The sequence below is a fragment of the Falco rusticolus genome, chromosome 14 (assembly GCF_015220075.1).
Source record: "Falco rusticolus isolate bFalRus1 chromosome 14, bFalRus1.pri, whole genome shotgun sequence".
In the NCBI taxonomy this organism is placed as follows: Eukaryota; Metazoa; Chordata; class Aves; order Falconiformes; family Falconidae; genus Falco; species Falco rusticolus.
This window is the reverse complement of record NC_051200.1, coordinates 14,653,355-14,674,649: the sequence shown is the minus strand read 5'-3', so window position 1 is coordinate 14,674,649 and position 21,295 is coordinate 14,653,355. Positions and strand designations below refer to the sequence as shown.

The window sequence follows — 21,295 nt, the reverse complement described above, 5'->3', positions numbered from 1 at the left end:
GAGATTGCCATGCCAAATCCTAAACTGCCCGGAGCTCCTCTTGTGCAAATTCCCACCCATGGCTTCTGCCCTGCCAGAAACACCGGTGCCTCATCACCATGAATGTGGCCTGCGCAGGCCCATAGGTACAGACAACGGTGGTTTTCCTGGTTCCTCTCCTCTTTCTTGCCTGTAGGTCGGAGCATCAGACATGCACTGCTCTACATACAGCGACCCGGAGCCCTACCAGCAGCACAGCTACCAGTTTTACACCTAAAGTGAGACTCATTGCCAAGGAAAATCTCCTGAAAGCCCCTCACGGCTACTTTTATTCCTCGCACCGTGGTGCGACACAAGTGTCTGACAAGCAGCACAGCTCTCCTGGCTTTTAAGGACCATGTTGCCAGGGTTTGCTCACTGCAGCATCGTCTCGCCTGCAAAAATCAGGCTACGCAGCTGCAGCCCTCATCCCGTTTAGCAGACTGGGAAGCAGAGGCGCAAAATGAGCGGGATCGGCATTTTCCAAAAGCATCTGGTGATTTTTGGCAAGCTCTGGATTAAGTTGCCACTTCCAGGTGGGTCAGCAGCTGCTGGCCCAAGTGATGTGCCCATGGGCACACAGATAATTGGTAGCAGGGACCTAAACAGAAGCCAAACCCCTGAAACGCAACCCTGTAATGCAAATTTGAGCTCGTCTTGCCTTTTTTTAGGAGCTAATCCTTTGTCCTTGCAGCAAGAGGAATTTTCCATAAATATGATTTCTTTTTTACACATCATTGTGTGTTTAATGTTTAACAGTGGGATCATTACAGTTTTATTAGCAGTATGTAATGCTTTTTCATCTTCAACTGACTTTGCAAACATTAACTAATTGATCTCAACTATGAATCAGTGGCGGTAACTAGGAAGAGAGGCGAAGTGATCTGCTCCTGCTTGCGGGGGAAGTGGTTGTCAGAACAGGGTGCAGAAATCAGGGCTCCCGCATTGCTGCTCAGACCACGAACACCAGCGGTTTTATTAGTCATTTCCATTAGTGCTGCTGTCAGGGAGGGCCACTCTTGTGTGCAATAAACAACCTCGTCTGCTTCTGGTTGAGCTCATGCTTGAGAAAATGTAGCAAATGCCGCCAAACCCATAAAATCCTGATTTTTTTTTTCTAAAAAAAGTGATTGACTTTGTTTTCTTCAGCGACTCGGTAGCTGCCGGTTGTTTTCAGCTCACCCTAACAAAATGCGTCATTAAAATACCTATATTTGCAGGAATTAGGTGCTGAAGTCAGAAATGGCTGGGGTTGCTTGCAGCCAAAGTCTGTGAGGGCCACATGGGTGAAGACTGACTTGAAGCATCCTGAAGACGGCTGCCAGGAAATTAGCTCCTCGTTTGCAGTATGCAGAACATGTACGACGGCTTTATGATTTACTCTCTCATCTGCTTCACATTGCGCCTGTTTTCCCTCGCGACTGTCCTGGCGTACGCAATTTTCTGTTGCAAAACAGGAGTGAAACTGAGCGCTGCAGCGTGGAAGAGCTGTGCCACTACCCAGGTAAGGGTGGCCAAGCCCGGGCGGGGGCGGGGGGGGGAGGGACAGTTGCTTTGGGGACAAGGCGACCCAGCGAGGGGATGTGATGGTGGCTTTGAGGACAGATGAGATGTGCCTGGGGGGATGTGATAGTTTTTTGGAGGACAGAGGGGACACCACCCTTCAGCAAGAGGTACAGTGATGACTTTGGAGATAAGGGTGCGCGCTGGGTGGGATGTGGTGGTGGCGGCTTTGGGCACAGTGGGGAGACAGTGGGGGGATGTGATGGTGGCTTTGGGGACAGCGGGGGGATGTGATGGTGGCTTTGGGGACAGCGGGGGGATATGGTGGTGGCTTTGGGGACAGGGGGACACAGCAGAGGGATGTGGTGGTGGCTTTGGGGACAGCAGGGGGATGTGATGGTGGCTTTGGGGACAGTGGGGACACAGCGGGGGGATGTGATGGTGGCTTTGGGGACAGCAGAGGGATGTGGTGGTGGCTTTGGGGACAGCGGGGGGATGTGATGGTGGCTTTGGGGACAGCGGGGACACAGCGGGGGGATGTGATGGTGGCTTTGGAGACAGTGGGGGTGTGTGATGGTGGCTTTGGGGACAGCGGGGATACAGTGGGGGGATGTGATGGTGGCTTTGGGGACAGTGGGGACACGGCAGGGGGATGTGATGGTGGCTTTGGAGACAGCGGGGGTGTGTGATGGTGGCTTTGGGGACAGCGGGGATACAGTGGGGGGATGTGATGGTGGCTTTGGGGACAGTGGGGACACGGCAGGGGGATGTGATGGTGGCTTTGGAGACAGCGGGGGTGTGTGATGGTGGCTTTGGGGACAGCGGGGATACAGTGGGGGGATGTGATGGTGGCTTTGGGGACAGTGGGGACACGGCAGGGGGATGTGATGGTGGCTTTGGAGACAGCGGGGGTGTGTGATGGTGGCTTTGGGGACAGCGGGGATACAGTGGGGGATGTGATGGTGGCTTTGGGGACAGTGGGGACACGGCAGGGGGATGTGATGGTGGCTTTGGAGACAGCGGGGGTGTGTGTGATGGTGGCTTTGGGGACAGCGGGGATACAGTGGGGGGATGTGATGGTGGCTTTGGGGACAGTGGGGACACGGCAGGGGGATGTGATGGTGGCTTTGGAGACAGCGGGGGTGTGTGATGGTGGCTTTGGGGACAGCGGGGATACAGTGGGGGGATGTGATGGTGGCTTTGGGGACAGTGCGGACACGGCAGGGGGATGTGATGGTGGCTTTGGAGACAGCGGGGGTGTGTGATGGTGGCTTTGGGGACAGTGGGGATACAGTGGGGGGATGTGATGGTGGCTTTGGGGACAGTGGGGACACGGCAGGGGGATGTGATGGTGGCTTTGGGGACAGCGGGGACACGGCAGGGGGATGTGATGGTGGCTTTGGGGACAGTGGGGACACGGCAGGGGGATGTGATGGTGGCTTTGGGGACAGCGGGGGTGTGTGATGGTGGCTTTGGGGACAGCGGGGATACAGTGGGGGGATGTGATGGTGGCTTTGGGGACAGTGGGGACACGGCAGGGGGATGTGATGGTGGCTTTGGAGACAGCGGGGGTGTGTGATGGTGGCTTTGGGGACAGCGGGGATACAGTGGGGGGATGTGATGGTGGCTTTGGGGACAGTGGGGACACGGCAGGGGGATGTGATGGTGGCTTTGGGGACAGCGGGGACACGGCAGGGGGATGTGATGGTGGCTTTGGGGACAGCGGGGACACGGCAGGGGGATGTGATGGTGGCTTTGGGGACAGCGGGGACACGGCAGGGGGATGTGATGGTGGCTTTGGGGACAGTGGGGACACGGCAGGGGGATGTGATGGTGGCTTTGGAGACAGCGGGGGTGTGTGATGGTGGCTTTGGGGACAGCGGGGATGCAGCGGGGGGATGTGACGGTGGCTTTGGCGACAGGAGGGGCACAGCAGGCACAAGTGATGGTGGCTTTGGGGACAGCGGGGACTCGGGGGGGGGGTGCGGCGGTGGCGGTGGGTCCAGCGGCCGGGAAGGGGTGCGGTGCCGGGCCCGGTGCCCGTGTCACGCCGGCGCAAGCGGGGGGCGGCAGCGTAACCCCGCAGCCGCGGGAGAAGCCGCCCGGGAGTCCGGCGGGGCAGCACCGGCCCGGAGCCCCCCGGGGCCGGCCGCCGCACGGGTGGGCCGGTGCGCGGGGCCCGGCGGGGCGGGCGGGCGCCGGGTCGGGCCGGGCCTGCTCGGCGCGGCCGGCCGGTTGCCATGGCAGCAGCCAGGCGGCGCGGCGGCGCGCGCGGCCGGCGGGGCGCGGCGCGGCGCGGCCCCGGAGCGTACCATGTGCGCCCGGCGGCGGGAGGCGGCGGAGGGGCCACGACGGCGGCGGCTGCTGCTGCCCTGCTAGCTCCGCCACGGCGGGCTCGGCGACCGGGAGCCGCTGCGTCAATGTAACGGCGTCGGCGGGGCGAAGGGGGGCGTGTGTGTGTGTGGGGGGGGGCGCCGCCGAGTGGCATTTCCACGCCGCGCGTGGCCGCCAGCCGCGGGGAAGGAGGAGGGGGTGGGGGGGCGGAGGGCGGGCGGGAGGCGTTAAATGGCGGCGCGCAGCCGGCCCCCGCGCTAAACCGGCCCCCGTGGCTCGCCCCGTGCCGCCGCGCGTGGCACGGTGCGGCCGCCCGCTGCCTGCTAGCGCCGCCGCTGAGGTAAGGCCGGGCCCGGCCCGCGGGGCACCGGCTGCCCCCGCCGAGCCGCGGGGCGCCCGGGGACGGGTCTGGCGCGTCCTGGGGAGGGGGGTCGGCGGGGACGCGGGCGCGTCTGTGGCGGCGGCGGGGGCTCGTCCCGCGGCCGGGGCGCGGCGGCCGCTGGCGGCTGTCCCGGGAGCGGCGGCGGGCTGTCCCGGGGGTGCCGGCGCAGCGCTCCTTTGTCTGTGGCCGGCCCCGGGGCGCCTGCGGAGGGGGGCTACCGCGGCGCCGGGCGCTGCTGCGGCGTGCTTTCGTTCATTTCCAAAACAACCAGGAAAAAAAAAAAAAAAAAAAGGAAAGAAAAGACTAAAAAATCCCGCGCCAAAACTAATTTTTGCAGCCGAAAGTGTGCCAGGCGCCCGTCTTACCCATCGCCGCCTCGTAGCGTAGCGAATGCCTGCTCGGAGCAGGGTGGGAGCGGACTTTTACTTCTGAAAAAGCAGCGCAAACTATGCGGAGCGGAGCGGTCCCTGCCGCTACAGCGGGGAGAGAGGGGCCGGAGGGGAAGGCGGGATTTTTTTTTCCTTTTTTTTTTTTCTTTTTTTTTTTTTTTTTTTTTTTGGACTCTTATGAAGACATGCGCATTTGTTCATTCTTGCCACCGCATGGAGTCTGCCTAGAAACAAAGAACACAGCCTGGCGAAGTTGATGCGGCTCCGAAAGTGTGTGGCTTCTCTCTTTTTTTATTTTTTTTATTTTTTTTCCCCCTCGTTTACTGTGCCGTAGTTAAAAGCCTCGAGATATTTCCTTGAATTATCTCCATGTGCCTGCGGATGGATTCCCCCCTGCTCCCCCCTTTGCCCCCCTCGACCCTACCAGGCCAGGTCTACGCATTTCGGAAAGTGCAGCCATGATAGATAGAGCAAGTTCTCCCATTTTCACCCAGCCCCGTGGTATGACAGTTCGCAGTAGGTGTGCCTTCCGACGGGGAGCCACCCCCTTGCTGAATCATCGTGGAGCGATGGCCGGACGGCTCGTCCGCTCGGGGAACAAAATATTCCCTGGCAGAGCATGAGGTGGTGGCGAGGTGAGACGCAAGCAAGAGACCTGTTAGCATTCGGCTCGGGCGGGGAGGAAAAACCTTGCCCTGGTCGTGGCAGCGGTGGCTGCGGATGCAGTTTGGAGCTCAAAGGCAAGGCGTGCGCTGCTGTAAAGGAACGTCCCCTGCCTTTGAAGTAGTGAAACTCCGAGGGCCTGATCCTGCAGATTTTGCTTCTCTTGAAAACTCCTTTCTTGCGCGGATAGCCTCCGTGCGAAATCAACACCTGGCTCGGGGGAACGACGTGCGAATTCATGGTATTGCGCAGCGGTGGTTATTAGCAGTAATCCTGTAATACGTTTGCACAGACAAGTGCGTGAGCAGTAGTGTCGTATCCATGCTGTCTGCCTAAACGTAGTTTGTTCTGCACTGCTGAAAGTCCTTGTCTTCGTTACCACAAGGGAATAACGACTTTACCTTTTTGGGGCTTGGGGTGCGTGTGTGTCAGGTGCTGAAGTGTTGCTAGGTATTCCTGCCTTTATTCAAAGGATGCCAAAAAGTATGGGAGTGAGAGGTGGGATGAGCAATTTGAGCTGGGTGTATCAGGCAAGACTAAATTGCAGCAGTTGTTGGACACGTAACGTGATCCTGTAATTAGAGCGAGGTAATAGTGTATATGCCGTGTTGAAACTATGGAGTGTCTGAGTTGGAGCAGTCTGAATTAAGCTAGTTGTTCTGAAATTATGCAGAAGCAGAAGTAATGCAGTTAAAAGTTTCCGTACAGCAGCTTCCATGGGGTTGCAGAGATGTTTTCCCCCTATGGGTCCTCCTTGCGGGTATTTCGCTGTTAAGGTAGTACGCTGAGGCTGCAATGGTGCTGCTCTCCAGGTTAGAGAAACGCCTTATGTGGCACAGTCGTGCTGCTTGGAGCTTTTATTACTAGTGAAGGTCCCAAATCATGCATCTCTGCTGTGGTGGGCGCGGGGGGGGGGACTTCTGAAGGGAGGGACTTGGGGGTTGGCCTTGTGCAGAGCTGAATCATTTAAAGGACTCTGTAATTTGGTCTTAAAACTCCCCTGCCCCCCACCACTCTCTATACCCCAAGAAAAGATGTGTGTTAGCAAGGGGGTCTGGTGGAGAGCCCATAGGCTGTGGTCTTTCCAGTGCTCCTGCCAGTGGGGCAGGATCCTCGTGGGGCTCTCGAGCAGCTCTGGTTTGCTGTAGGGTTGTACTAGTGCGGAGCTGTGGTGGTACAGTCATGCACAGGCAGACCTGGGAGGCTGTGCAGAGTTACGATGTGTGGGCACCAGCCCTTCTCACGAATGCTAATTTCCCTTGGTGTGTGCATGTGTATATATATAGACGTGGTACATATTTAAATGAAGTCATTTTAAAATAGTGATGGCCCAGAAAAGTTTGAGAGCTATTTCAGTGTTAGAGTGTTTCTCTTTGAAAGACAATGGCCTGTGCAGAAGCTTCTAGGTGTTATGGGATGTGCTTACAGCAGGAGAAGGTGCAGTCTGCTGTCAGGCGCAGTCAGCCTTCCCAGAAGCAGCTGTGGTTTGCGTATGTGCCTGGTTCAGCCTGTGTGTACGGCTGTGTGTCTGCAGGCCTGGTGCTGTCCTCCAGGCGGTTTGGGATAGACTGGCAGGGGCCCAAAGCAGAGCTGGTGGTCGTTAAGGAAATTAGCCCCTCGGTGCTGTAACCTCTTGCGCTGTTCAGCCTCCTGTGGCATCTGGCCAGGCCAGAAGTCAGGGTGCCACGTCCTTCCCGCTGCCGCAGGGGCGTGAGGGATCCCCATGGAGAAAGAGGGAGCTGGTCTGGGGTTGCCGTTCCTCTCTCCCGGTGCTGGCCCACGTACTGCAGGAAGGTTATTGGCAAGTAGGGATACTGGGCAGTTGTCAGTCTGAGGTGTTGGGGTGTTGCATCCACACAGAGGTTTTTCTAGCTGTTTTCATGCCCAGTTCCACTTCTCAAGCAGTGGTGGCTTGCTCTGCCGCCTCCTTCTCTGTTGGGGAATGGCAGGCATGAGGCCTAAGTGTTGTTATTAGATTTTTACAGACCTAGAAGTTTTCTCCTGGGTTTGCCCCATCTTAGCAAGCTGAATACATGGATGTTAGAGTTTTGCACTTGTGCTGCCATCAGAAGTGAGGTTTTGAGAGGCTGTTCTGCACATTTGAGGGAATCTCAAAGTAGGACTTAAAAACTTGTGACTGCCAAGAGGGGGAGGAGGCCTGCTTTCTTACCTTCTGCAGCATAGTTCGCAAATCAGTTGTGAAGCTGGTGCTGTGGTGGAAGAAGTGGTCCTGCTTCCAGCCCTTTCCTCCAGTCTCTTCGCCATCCTTGTGGATTAAGAAGAATATTAAGGAATAGCAAGAAGGAAAGTGATACTTATTTTAGCCATCCCTGCTTCCTTGGTTTGCTTGGTCCATGTGGCAACAGAAACGGTTGTTGGCGCAAGTACCTGGGGTCCACAGGCAGGACAGGATGAGGCTGGACTGCTGCTTTTATTAGCAGCACTGGGTTATGTCGTGTTAAACTGACAGCAAAATTGCATTGCTAGAGTCTTGCAAATGGGTCTTTCTTCATACACAAATCAACCACTGCTTTCCTATTCGCCAGTGCCTGCAGCTTAGTCAGGAGCCTGAAAGCAAATGAAGATTTTCTTTGTGGCTAATGTGGCACAGGTGATGATGATGAATCCAGTCTGGATTTGGTGATACCCCTGCTGTGCCGGTGGTGAGAGCTTGGCTTTGGCAGTGAAGCAAACCATTGTGTGACTCAGATGTGTTGGGAAAGAGTATGCAGCTTCATAGGAGCAGGCTTTTCTCACCATGAACATGCTAGAAGTCACATGTGGAAACTAAAATGGGTACTAGAAACACGAGGCGGCTCATTGAGAGCAAGGCTGTGCACTGAAGAGCAGAGTTTGCTTAGATCTCGGTTTCCAAAGGTAGTCATAGGAGCTGTGGCTCTCTTGCTGTGCTTTGAAAACAGAGTGCAAAATGTCCAACCAAAGAAGAACTGCCACCACAGACAGACATGGCATCTTGTACGTGGGTTACCCAGGTCCAGCCTCCAAGCACCCAGCAGGAAAAATGTGAGAAAAATCTTTTGCAACATGATAGAAACATTTGGCTGGGGAGTGATCACAGCCTGGAAGTAGGGGGGAGAGGATGTCTTTATTGAACAGTGTGTGTTTGCTCTTAAAATCCCTTAAAAGCTCTGAAGCTCAAGCTTGCTTATTTGCAGTGTTTGCTATATGCAGTGTTTCAGTGAGAAGTTTCAATTCAGTGTGGATGAGTTGATACAGGAGGCATTCCCTTCTAGGTGATAAGAGAACCAGTTACTTGTGCAATGCACTGGTTTGCTTGTTAGCCTTTTTTGTGAGTTTCTTTTTAATTGGTGTAGTCCAGACCTCTGGGTAGTGCATGCATCCTTCTCTGGGGCAACGCTCAGGTCCTAATTTGTTACATGATTTAAGCAAAGACTTGTCTCTCTTGCTGAAGCACAGTCTTGAAGCTGTAGCATTTATAATAACAAAATATTTTGTAATTCTCTGTTCTCTGCTTCAGTGCAGCATCGCAGATACCCCAGACTTTGTATGTGTGTCTGCTCCTGCAAAGGAGTTCCTCATTGTGCCCCCTAAGCATAAAAATGGTATAGATGGACCTTTTTAGTTTGTTTTCTCTGGGTTCCCATGTGTACACAAATTGCTGCTCCTGGATAGGCTGTTTACTTGAATTTGTGCTTGTGATGCTTTTGCAGTTTGGCATCTCTTGCCTGCTAAGCTGTGGCGGTGCGTGTTGTTCTTTTAAAAGGTGTGTGACCTCCCCTTTTCCCGTGCCATCTTCCAGGAAGGATTGTCTACCCAGAGCGATGTTATCGTCCCTCATTTTAAATGGTGTCAGCAGATATTTATTTTTTCCCTTCTCCCCTCCTGATGCTAAGTACCCACCATGGGAATGAGTTGTCTTGTATTACTCACACAGAGCAAATCTGTGGCTTGGCCTCCGAATTACATGGCCCTGCTCAGCAAGGGTGAGGTCCTCTGCAGCCCAAGTAAAGGTGCCAGGAGCTGTTGGCTTGCCTTTTTTTTGTTGTTGTGGTTGGTTTTTTTTCTTTTTTGGTAAAATCACATAGGCCAGTAGCGAGTGGAAAAAAAGAACGGTGGCCTTCGGAGCTGGGTATTTTATGTCTGAGGGCTTCTGAATGCATAAAATCAGAGAGAATGTGTCTGTGTAATCGGATCTGCTCTTGAAAGCCTTGCGGAGGGCTGCATGCTGCAGACATAAGCTGTGTCAATAAGAACTCTATTCACCCTCGGAAAACAGCCTCGTGATCGGGTTTGACTGGCAGGCTTCCTAAGGGAGGGCCTTTTTTTTTTTGAGAAAGAGCTCCGATTTTTTGGCGGCACTTCTGCCTTTTCGAGCTCCCACTTATTGTTCTTTCCTTGGTGTGACCAACTTGGATTTTTTTTATTTTTTTGGTGCTGGGGCAGAGGGAGGATTTGATGCAGCACAATTAATGGGTTCAGGGGGAGTTTCCTTCCTCGCAGCACGAGCCCTCCACCAAAGCAGCATTTAGGAGCATGAAACTGAGGGATTTAAAAGAATATGAGGTAAGACTGGAGGTCGCTGCGTGCAGGAGAGTGTACTCTGGAGCATGCTCCAAGTACTTTCTTGCAGAACGGTGGCACAAAACACCTGTCCTTGTAAAAGCCTTGGGTGGTTATGCACAAAATGTGTGGTTTTGCGTGTTTATTTGCTTTTTTCCCTTGGTTCTGCAGATGTCTGTATTGCCCAGAAGTGGTGTTGGGTAAAATTCTGCTTTCAGTAATGCTGGCATAAATCTGCTGTGAAGACAGTGTTGCACTAATGGCTGTAATTTGCTGGCTGCTATTATTTCTTAACAAAAATCACGCAAGTCAGATATCTTACTCTGCTTTATGAAGTATTCTACACCTGGCCTGTAATCTATTAAAATCTTGGAAGGAAAATCTGCTTGAGCTAGTAAATGTGATGCTTATAAGATTTTTCTGAAAGCAGAGTTTTCATCAAAATATCAGGTTCTGAGCTACTGTTCGTGTGTAGTGTTTGTGTAAACAACATTTTCTGTTGCATTACGTGTGTGATAGTCAGTCTTTGCTCTGCTAAAGTCTTAAAGCTATTCTTGTTGGCAATGAGTTACTGGCCTTCACAAAAGAGATGCCGGACTGTTGTTTTCTTGTGTTTCTTTTTTTCTTACAGGTCCCGTGGTCTACCTGTCACTTTTTTTAAAGCTCCAGCTTCTTACTTGAGTGATGATTTGAAAATTAGCTCATCTGTATGTCTTTCTAGGTTATTCCTGTAGCTGCAAATGAAAGCTTGAAAATATAATTAGGATGTAATATGCACAAGCTCAAAAAAAAAAAACCAGCCCAACAAAAACCAAAGTAATGCAAAGCTATTATTTAAGAGAAATGCAATTATGTTTTGAGCCAATTGAGGCTTGACTTAATTTCTCAGGGTTTGCTGGTGATGATGCAGTAAAACCAAAATTAACTCCTGAAATACGTCTGTCCTGAGTCAGGAATTTGGCTGGTGAAAATCGAGAGAGCCACCAGAAGAAGGGGAATCCCCTCCCAGGGGAGCCTGGACCTGTACGGTTTGCAAATGGATGCAGCATTTAGGGCGATTCCTGCAGTCCCTGCTTCCCTGGCTCTCCCCAGCTGATTCCCCTTTGATAAAGGCCTGATCTTGCCTGCAAGAGCTTTAATAACAAACCCTGACTAGTTTTGGTGGGATTGGCCTCTGGGCAAACGTTGTGCAGACCCGGGCGGCCGCTGGCCAGGGCGAGCATGGGCAGGAAACGCTGGTTTCTGCACTGCTGGTAGCGTGGGGAGGCCGCAGCTGGGTGATTTGTTTTTACTTCCTGTTCCCAATCTGTTTGGGTCAAAAGTAGCGGTGTTTTTCCATATTAAGATGTTTGGCTTCATTCTGTAAGGCAGCAATAAATTTCACACCATGCACAATGTGTTTCTTGTATTTCAGGGACTCTTTACTGCTGCATTTGACTTTTAATTTGGATGGTGAAACCTTTATTAGTACCTTTTTTGCTGCATAGACCTGCTTTTCAAGGAAAACAGAAAGGGTTGGGGTTTTTTGGTTTTTTGTTTTTTTTTTAATCTTTCTATTTTGGAAAGAGCCTTTGAAATAGCTTACAGGTCTGTAGCTGAGCAGAGGGAGGGAGCCAGCAGGTCTGGCTGCCATGGCTGGCTCCTTGGCAGGCTCATGGTGAGATGGGGACACCTCAGCCTGCTACTGTGTTCCTTGGTCATGAGGATATAATGCTGCTGGAGTTAATTGGGATGCTGGGACTTAACTCATTAATGTGTGTGAAGTGTTTGGTAATCTTTTGATGGAAGGTCCTGGGACTGCAGGGCAGAGGGGTGGTGGTTGTGCAGTGCAGGACTGTGACGCCGGGAGGGACGTGTGTGGCTTGATGGACCGGTTGTTAAAGCGGTCCTAAAGGCTGGAATGGTGAGCTGCCAAACATCCCCGGCTTGCTGATGGGGAAACCTTTACAAGGAAAACCAGCTCCTGCAAAAGAGCATTGCCGTGGCTGGCTGCCGGGCTGCTGCTGGGAGTTGTTCTCCAGAGTGCTGGGTTAGTCCACAGCATGCAAAGTGTTACCCCAGGCTATAAGATACAAAACGGATGGAGAAGAGAGGATTGGGTGCTTTGGGCTCTTCCCTGACTGGGCTGGGCAGCAAAAGGGCGTTGGGTTTCTCTTGCCCAAATCTGATCAAAACTCTTCCATCAATGCTGTTCACTCTTTTTAATCAAGCCGCTTGGTTGTAGGATCTCCTACCCTGTCTACAGCTGGCAAGTCAGGTTGGATAGATCTTTTTATAGCCATACCAGGTATCAGTGGGATCCTTTTAAATATAGTCTGAATGTTTTGAAATAAATAGTAATGAGCTATGTTGGCCCAGGGGGCTAGTATTGCATTTTCAGATACATTTCAGTAAAGTTATTTTTGAGGTACAATAAAGAAACAGTAGCATGGAGCCATCAATAGGGTTACAGGTGGTCCGTCCTTCTTTCTCTGAAGCCTCCAGATGCTGGCATTGATCTGACCATGGAAGCCAGAGCGCAGAGGTGTCTTGTGTAGTGCCTCTGTGTCCTTGGACAGACTGTCCAGGTTTGGCACTGGTGTCACCAACTTGCCTTTGCGCTTCACTCCTGGATCCATGAATGTCTCCCTCCTAGGTCCTCGGCTTGTTCCTCAAACCAGGGCCACCACCCGTGAATTCGACTTGACTAATTACTCGGTGAAGCACTCGGCGTGACAACCTTGGTGTCCTTCATTAAGCTTAGCCTTTGTAACGAGCTAGTGTTTGTTGTGCCTCAAGCTCCTAGGCATGGTCTGGCTAATGCAGCAGCACCTTTCATGTGGTGCTTGAGGAATTACACTACAGGTCACGTAAATAAGGCCAACCGGAGTGTGCTGTTGTCCTGCGGGAGGAACAGTGAGCCCCTTCCCTCCAGCCGTTCTGCAGTGACGTGATGCTTCCCCTGCTGCCTCTGGATGCAACCAGCCTCCTCCACCTCGCTCAGAAGCACGGGCAGGTTGTTCCCACCCTTCCCCTGCCTTCTCTGTGTACTCCCTTGGACCAGTCTGCCCAGGACAGCTCGCTTGGGTGGCTCTCACTTGGGACTGACCGCCTTTACTATGATTTTCAGGGTCTCCAGAGCAGTCAGTTGAGTAGCAGTGAGCCACGTTTCTTCTGAGACTGAGGGGATGAGTAGGGCATGTGGGGCAGATTCTGCATGAGGTTTTTTTATCAGCCTTGCTGAAGGGAGAGGCCAGCTGGGTTGGAGACTTCTTCAGCTCTGGTGACCGTGTTGTAATATGATGCGTTTGGTAGCTGATGCTCAGATACCAAGGTTGGAATGAGGCTGCTGCTGCTGAAAGGCAAGTTAATTCTGTCTCCTATGTTAGGTGGAAGATTATCCTTCTGACAAGACCCTGCGATCTGTTTATAAGGTACAGGGAAGTTTCTGGTATGTCTAACAACAGATTTATTTATTTTCTGTAGTGCCACCCGTCTTGTTCCTCTAGAAGGTACCAGGATTTGTAAATTCAGCCCAGCCGTAGAGTGTCCTACATGCCCTTAGTTGGGCAATTACACCATTTTGCATGCCAGCTTATGTGAGAAGCAGTTTCTCCCTGAAGTCTTGGAGCATCTCCATCTGCTGAGCTAACCTGGGTGATACAGTACCTGGTGATTTCTGGATGGGAAGAGCGTTTGGTTGCACAATGCTGCAGGATTCATCCATATTGCAGGGTCTGCACCCACTTCGTCCTGTGTGTTTCTAGTTTATATGACTTTCAGTGCATGCAAAGAGAGGAGGAAACTTGTGGGATATGTCTGGGGAGAGGGATCCTACAGCTGAATTGGAACTTTTAAATTTCAAAAAGTTTCTCCTCCTGAAAGTAAATCGGTGGCTGACTCTGTTCCTGTTACTGTGCTCCATCTTTAGGTTGCTGGTGCTGGCTGTAAAAACCGTTCAATTCCTGGAGGGGTAGTGCAGAGCAATGTCATTAGTTTGAGTCCAAACATTAATGAGGTCCAACCTGAATTTAAAATTGAGTTTTGGTCACCAGCGACAGATACTTTTTGTTGGCCCCCTGTGCCTGTGATGTATTGATGCTGTGGTGTGTCTGGGCTGGCCAGCGCTGTTGGATGCCCTTCCCTAGCAGAGCCCTGGGCTGAGCAACACTTGTTCCTTCTACAGGAGTAACACTGCTGCTGTGCAGGTGGCTTCCCCCTTGCCTGTTGATAGGCAAAAAAGCCATTAGGAGTGCAGAACTTGTTTACAGAGTTATGCAGTTGCCTAAAAAAAAAAAAGGAAGGGGGGGGGGGAAGATAGGATGCTTGTTAAATTAACACAACAAATGCGCTTTTTTTTTTTTTTTTTTTAAGATGCCTAGTACAACTAAAACTGCCGAGGGGGAGAAGTCCATTATGATGATTATAGTCCAAATATAACATCTTTGTGATAGGCAGAAAGTGAAGCTGACTACAAATGGGAGCAATACTGGGAGGAAGTAAAAAACTTAATATTCTGAATGATAGAAGAATGAATTTAAATTCATTTAATGTCAGTAATCTTTGTATTATTAGCCATAATCTGCTTCTGAGAAGCATACAGATTTGACTTTCTTTTTTTTCTCCTCTCCGTTGAACTGAATTAATAAGAACAGAGTGTTTCTCCTGACCCCTGCCTTTAGACTATGAGCTCCCAAGAGCACAAATTTTTCTGCTGTATTTTTGGACAGCATCTGCAGGTAGTGAAAGCTGCCATGAATAGCAATGCTGGGAGCATGTTACTGCAGTCCCAGATCACTTAGCAAGGGTCTAATCCTGTGTGATGCTTACAGGAGAGCGGAGCTAGGGCTGCAGTCTGATACTGGGTGTGTGGGTGTTTTTAGGATAGTCTTAAACCTGTAGGTTGCCAAAGTGGCTCTCAGCAGAGTGCTTTTGGGAGGAACCCTGCTAGCTGGGAGAGCGAGAGGAGGTGCAGGCTGCTGTATTTTCAGATGTACATTTTTCTGGGGGGTGTACCAGAGGGGAAATACAAATGCAACAGTATTGATGAACTTGATGCTGGATGTATTGTTAGCTGGACTGTTGAGACAGAGGTGAAACTGGCCTTAGGACTGTTGTTTTGAGCCCTCAGTGTGGGGGGAAGAGTGGCATGGCACAGTGGCAGCATCCAACACTTTTGGGTGGGAGGTTACTACGATTGACTTCATGCATCTCTGTTTTGAGAAAGCTGGTGCATGCAAGTTTGCTTAGATTTCTGCAAGAACGTGATGTTGCTTATCCTGGAGATTCAGGCAACCGAAACGGAGAGAGAGAGAGAGAATTAAAACGTGAGATCTGCTTGCTCATGACCTGAATCCCCTAATCGCAGGCTCGTGTAAGTGAAGGTCTTGGGCTGGGTTGAGTAGAGGGCAACTCCACACAATAAAATGTACGTCTGCCCTCCACCTCCCAGAACTGGAGCTTACTCGTGATGAAATACAGTTGTAAGGGCCTTAAACCCTGTCTTAAACCAAACCTGTTGTGTGTGATATTGCTTCCCCTGTCGCAGGCATATAGTAGGTGCATCAGTCAAGATAGGTGTGTGCTACCCGAGCTCCCCATCCCCAGGCTACCTCCCTGGGTGCCAGAATTGCGTTCTGGTGGGTCCATGAAATTTGGAACTGATCCTTCATCTGATGGACTTGGATTAGAGCCTCAGTTGTATTTAACTTTTGTGCTGCTACTTTTCTGTTCTTTAATCTGGGAAGTAACAATTGAGGTGGTTCGTGCAACAGTGTGGCCACTTTCACTGACCCTGTAATGTGCTTTTGATGGTGGATGTTTTTGGTAGGGTGCCCTGCTAATGCCAAACCAGCGGTAATCCCATGCTTTCAGCTTTCTGTTTAGTTTATTCTAGGTTGTAGGACTGCAGCCAGCAATGTAAGGCTAACTGTTTTTTTTTCAAGTAGGTGGTCGCATTGAAAAAACCAATTAAAAAAAAAAAGAAAAGGAATTTGTTTCACTTTAGGTAGCTTCAGCAAAATATCCTGAAAAAAATACCAGCACGTTTTTGGCATGGATGTCAAGGGAAGAGCATTTTTTTTGTAGAAAGATACATAGTTTGTTTATTTATTAGATGAAAGGTAGAGATGTTTCAGCTGAGGGGTGGAGGAAAAAAGAAAAGGAAAAACAAGGGGGCAAGAAACCTAATGCTCCTTGCCTTTTGTAAAGAAATACTTCAGTTTTTCTTTTGAAGCGGTCTGGAAATTCAGGTTAGTTGCTGTAAAACTGAATAAATAATTTCTCTGGAAAGCTCTGCATAGCTTGCACAAATGGCAGATAGAAAGGCAGATTAAAATATTTCATAAAAGGACTTTAAAAGCACCTTTGGCCCAAATCCATGGTAGTGTAAACTGAGGGAGCATCTCTGATTTTTCTGTTACCTGAGGATCTGGCTTTTGTCTTGGTTTTAATCTCTTTTCCTCTCTCTCCCCTCCTCCTCCTGTGATAAGAAAGGTGTGTCTGTATGGGGGATTTCTTGCAGCATGCATTCAAGGACTGTCTCGAAGCTCTGAGAATTTGATTTGGAGGCTCCTCCTAGCCTTGGTGGCGTTTCGTTTTTGAGTTCCTGTGTAGCAGGAGAATACTGGTTCAGCATAGCATCACCTACAGGTAATTGGGGTTCTAAACACCCCCCCCCCCAAACACTTAAAGGAAACTTAAAGGAAAAAAAACAAACCTGTGGTGTTGCCTGAAGGTTGAATCCACAGCTGGCTGCCACCTTGGAATAAGTTGGTAACAGATTAGTTGCTAATATTTCACGTGCAGGTTGATACTGCCACTGCTGCTATTGATAATGTGACCGGGGTCAAGGTTTTTGGGTCACAAGGTGGAGTGCATGAGCCAGATCCCACTCAGTCTTGATATGCTGTTAACGTGATTTGTTTGGGCAAGATAGAGCAAGCTGTTGTCCATCCACCTCCAGCCTGTGACACCTGCACGTTGGCCACGTGGGGTGGGGACAGCAAGGAACGGGCCAAGTGTGACCTACTAGAAGAGCTGTAAGCTAGATCTTCCTTTCTGTGTATCGTTGCAGCAAGTCACTGGGTTGTGCCTGGTAAAGTACTGTAATGGAGAGTGATGTGGTAGCTGGTTGAAGTCCTTTGTGTTCAGTTGGTGTCTTGTAATAATGTCTTGGATTTCTGCTAAGGGATGAAGGAGTAAGTGCTCAAGGCCAGGTTGGTTGGGACTTGGAGCAACATGATCTAGTAGAAGGTGTCCCTGCCCATGGCACAGGGCTTGTGTCGTGGTTTAACCCCAGCTGGCAACTAAGCCCCACACAGCTGCTCACTCAATCCCCCTCAGTGGGATGGGGGAGAGAATTGGAAGAGTTAAAGATAAAACTCGTGGGTTGAGATAAAGGCAGTTTAATAGGTAAAGCAAAAGCTGCGCAGGCAAGCAAAGCAGAACAAGGGATTCATTCACCGCTTCCCATGGGCAGGCGGGAGTTCAGCCATCCCCAGGAGAGCAGGGCTCCATCACGAGTAAAGGTTACTTGGGAAGACAAACGCCATAATTTGGAGTGTCCCCCCTTCCTCCTTCTTGCCCCAGCTTTATATGCTGAGCATGATGTCATTATGGTGTGGGACATCCCTTGGGTCAGCTGGGGACAGCTGTCCCAGCTGTGTCCCCTCCCAGCTCCTCGTGCCCCCCAGCCTGCTCGCTGGTGGCGTGAGGTGAGGAGCAGAAGAGCCCTTGGCTCAGTGTAAGCACTGCTCAGCAGTAACAAAAACATCCCTGTGTTTCAGCATGAATCCGAAACATAGTCTCATACTAGCTACTGTGAAGAAAATTAACTCTATCCCAGCCAAAACCAGCACAGGTTGGAACTAGATGATTTTTAAGGTCCCTTCCAACCCAAACTATTTTATTCTGTTCTAAGCTTTAGATGAAGCTGGATGTATCAGGCGTGGCTGTGGTTTCGGTGCAAGGCTAGGGCTGCATCTGAGGAAAGTTCAGGGACTGTTGATTGAAGGTTCGTGTCGTGTTGGGTGAGCTCTAGGGTAGGGGTTTACCTTGCAGAACGTAAAGCGTGTGTTTTGCATTTGCTTTTGGCTCTTGAACTTGTGTGTTTTGAAGAACACGGTTCTGAGGGAGCCTCTTGTCAATAATCGTTAGCGTTTGTGCAGTGTGATCAAAAGAGTCTCCTGGCTCTGCAGGCTGAAGGGGAGGCTGAGTGTAGACAAGCCCACGTTAGAGTCCCTGTGTGTTCACTGTGCCCTTAAGGTAAAGGATTAAGCTTGCAGAGGAGGAACGAGGTCAGGTCTAGACCAAGAAGTAGATGCTGGAATCCAGCCAAGAGTATAAGTAAGGTTTTTCCTGCAGCAGCATTCTAGATGTGGCAGTTGTGTTGACTTAGTCAAAATGAGGCTGACATCTGTAGGTCAGGCCCGATTAAAAGGAAAGGAGGGTGGAGAATAGCTTCACAGAGTAAAGAGGATTTAAAGATAACGGCAGGGTGAGATGCGTGGTCCTTACTTGTAGAATTTGGTTTGGCCTTGGGAACCTCACCCTGCCTGGGAGCAGGGACCTCCCGGCCCCCAGGCTCTTTGTTAGCCTTGAGCGCTGTGGCTCCTGCTCCCTTCTTCCCCAGTTCATGGACATCTTCTGACTGATCCCTTCCCTCTGAGTGTGACTCTTTGAATAGAAGTGTGACTTAAGCTTTCCTCTTCTGCTTTTCAAGGGAAGCCTTCCACTCAAGCCTTTGGCTTGCTCTAAAACCCTACTGTGAAGACAACACCTACCCCTCGCTTTGTTGTGTTACAGGGTGAAGTGTCTGGGCTCTTGCTTGGTGCAGATGAAAGGTGCTATATTGCTGAGCCGTGCAGTGTTGCTGAGTGTTATGTGCTGGAGGCTGCTTCAGAAATCATTTCTGTGCTCCTTCTGACCTCTGTTGCATCTTCCTGCCCAAATTCAGTTGTGCTGGTGGCTGAGGATGCTGGAGACTGTCTCTTTGCTGAGAGAGGAAGAAAGAGGAGAAGGATGGCACCTCAGAAGCGATAACCCCTGTGCTTTAGTAGAGCAGCATATTGCGTCCGAAACCGTGGTTCACGATCACTAGCTGCTGCTTGACTTACACATTGAGCATGTTGCTTTCAGAAGTGCTTTGGCACCGAGGATCCCCATCGTTTGAGATGGGTGACCTGAGGCACAGAGGGGTGAGGTGACACTGCAGACAGTAGTGTTGAAGCATGAGTGTGCCGCCGCCAGTCAGGAATGCAATTTTTCTGTACTTCTTGCTTGGAGACCTTCAGGGGCTGGGCTGCTGTTCTGATTTTTCCATGATGATTCCTTCCAGTGGAAAAATGGCGTATATGATTAGATGAAAGCTTCTGTGGTAAAATCTGAAAGGAAAAGGATGCTTGGCTTCTCCCTGAAGTAGGAGCTTTAGTTTCTAAATGAAAAACTTTCTTAGTAAGATAAAAATAGAGAATTACTTTATGGGGAAAGTACTCGCTTCCCTACCGGCCCCGCTGGGCAGCCTTCAGCTGTGAGGAAGTGGGGAAATTACCCTCAGCTCCCTTGGAACACGACCATCCCTGGGGGCTTTCCAGTGAAGTAACTTGAGTTACACCAAGGCTGCATTTTGGCCCTCTAAATTTAAGGGATATATGAATCTGAATGAAAATTTAATTTTAAATCTTGCCAGGCATGGCTTCCCTCCCTGTAGGACCTGTGACCTGCACGGCACTGCGTCATGGAACATGCACTATGTTGCATGGTGAGGTTCTTCACATTCGGGTGCTCAGTGTGACTAAGCAGCACAGATAGCTGCAGTGACCACTTAGATCAATTCATTAATAACTCTAATACTCGGGGAAATAACAGCATAAGCACTAGTGCCCTTGCATAGAGTTCTGGGCCTCTCTGTCAGGAGACTGGCAATTATTTGATGATTTTGTAGAAAATAAATTATCTCGGCTCTCATTGTAGTCCCTAAATTCATTTTCAGCTGTGACAAGAGCCAGGATTTAAGCCTGGGTCCCCAAAAGTAAAATGCAGTTAATTAGCCCACTCCATCATGTGGCAGTTGTCGGTTAACAAAGGCAGTATGTTCAGCCAGACAGTTCCTGCTCACAAGTGATGCTAACCTTTAGAGCTGCATGTATGGCAAGAGTGTGCTTGTGCAGAGCCTGAAGTCCTTGTTTGCATCCCTTTTCATTGGTGCTTCTTAACCCCTCTGCGCAGCCCCATTGTAATGCTGCCTGTCTCCAGTCGAGAGCCTTCTGGGCACCAGTATGTGTTCTAAGCTTGAATGATGGTTTGTGTTACGGCACTGGCTGTGGGGTCCTACCAAGGTCAGAGTCTGCTGCAGAACAAAGAGGGAGAGGGTTTCTACCCTGAGGAGCTTGTAGCCCTCAGGGCCAATACTCAGGGTGATGTGACGTTAGTATTATTAACTGTAAATTGTGAATGGGGTTCAAGCAATGTCAGAGGGGCAAAGTGAGACAGCCAACACTTGATTTCTGGGCTGGAAGAAGGATGTGTGAGCCCTCATCTGGAGTCCTGGCTTGCTGTTCCCACCAGACCAGATCTCCTTACTGGCTGGAAGGTTGTTTGCATCAGACGCTGATAAGCAGGAGCTCAGCAGTGAATGCTGCTGTGGTGGATCAGGTGTGGTGAGGTGTAGCTTGAAATAAACCAGTAAGAAAGAACAACTGCTGTCACTGGGGGAATCTGCTGCACTGCTCCTGGCAGATCAGGGGATGTGTTGGGCACTTTTGCTTGCCATCTCCCCGTTGGTTTGGGTTTAGAGGCTGGGGCAAGGCAGCATCCTTCCTGAGCAGCATGATTCCTGAAAGGGCAGGCTGTTGAGAAGTTTTCCTACCTGGCCATTGACCTCAGGTAGGTCACCTAACTCCTCTTCTATAAAGGGACTGCTTGGGTTAAGTTTCTTGACGTTTGAGTCCTTTGTGTAGTAACACTGTTACACAATTTCAAAATACTGTTTTTCTTCCTTGTGCAAATACCTGAGTTTGACTGTTGCCCCTGCAATGCCAGGATTTAGTAAACTGGGGAGAGGGACAGTCCTTAGTCTAGGTGTAACCATTGGCGATAGGCTGTAGGGAACGCGTCCGCAGTTTAAAAAGCATAGGGCCTTATTTTCAGACCCTGTCATCTATGTAGATTCAGGCTGTTGGCTGCTTCCTGAAATCTACACTTGCTGGTATTGTAATCCAGAGCTTGCGTGTGCAGGCAGTGCTGTTTGGTTGAATGCACAAAAATCCTTGCACAAAAAATCATCTGTATGTAGATACTAGAATGTGAACAGTGATGGCTGTGTGAGTGGATAGTGGGTCAAGACCCCCTGAAAATAGAAACATATTGATGTTGTTAGCAAAAGCTGTGGAGCATGTTTTCCTTGAAAATTGTTATTCAATATTGTCCTTGGTATCTTTTGAATTAAGCATATTGTAAGAGTTGGTTTGCTGGAATTTTGACTGTT

The 21,295-nt window shown here is 50.4% G+C and overlaps 1 protein-coding gene and 1 long non-coding RNA gene across 14 annotated transcripts in view; one reads left to right on the top strand and one right to left on the bottom strand.

The window, feature by feature from the left end:
• Nucleotides 1–1,125: 1,125 nt before the first annotated feature.
• Nucleotides 1,126–4,733, bottom strand: LOC119157326. Its single transcript, XR_005107491.1, has 2 exons — nucleotides 4,603–4,733; nucleotides 1,126–1,461 (listed from the first exon to the last, which is right to left on the bottom strand). It is a non-coding gene; the product is annotated as an uncharacterized LOC119157326 (long non-coding RNA).
• MBNL3 (muscleblind like splicing regulator 3) overlaps nucleotides 3,850–21,295 on the top strand; it is a 97,470-nt gene continuing 80,024 nt past the window's right edge. For 3 of the 13 annotated variants that reach the window (XM_037408149.1, XM_037408154.1, XM_037408156.1), the window contains exon 1: nucleotides 3,850–3,943. Coding sequence is in view for 4 of the 13 variants with exons in the window: in XM_037408146.1 (XP_037264043.1) it covers nucleotides 5,528–5,530 (3 nt within the window). In the remaining 9 variants the exon portion in view is untranslated. Of the gene's footprint in view, nucleotides 3,944–4,096; nucleotides 4,196–4,839; nucleotides 5,531–21,295 lie in introns of those variants that run through there. The other 10 variants (XM_037408155.1, XM_037408151.1, XM_037408145.1 and 7 more) reach the window with 8 other exon arrangements.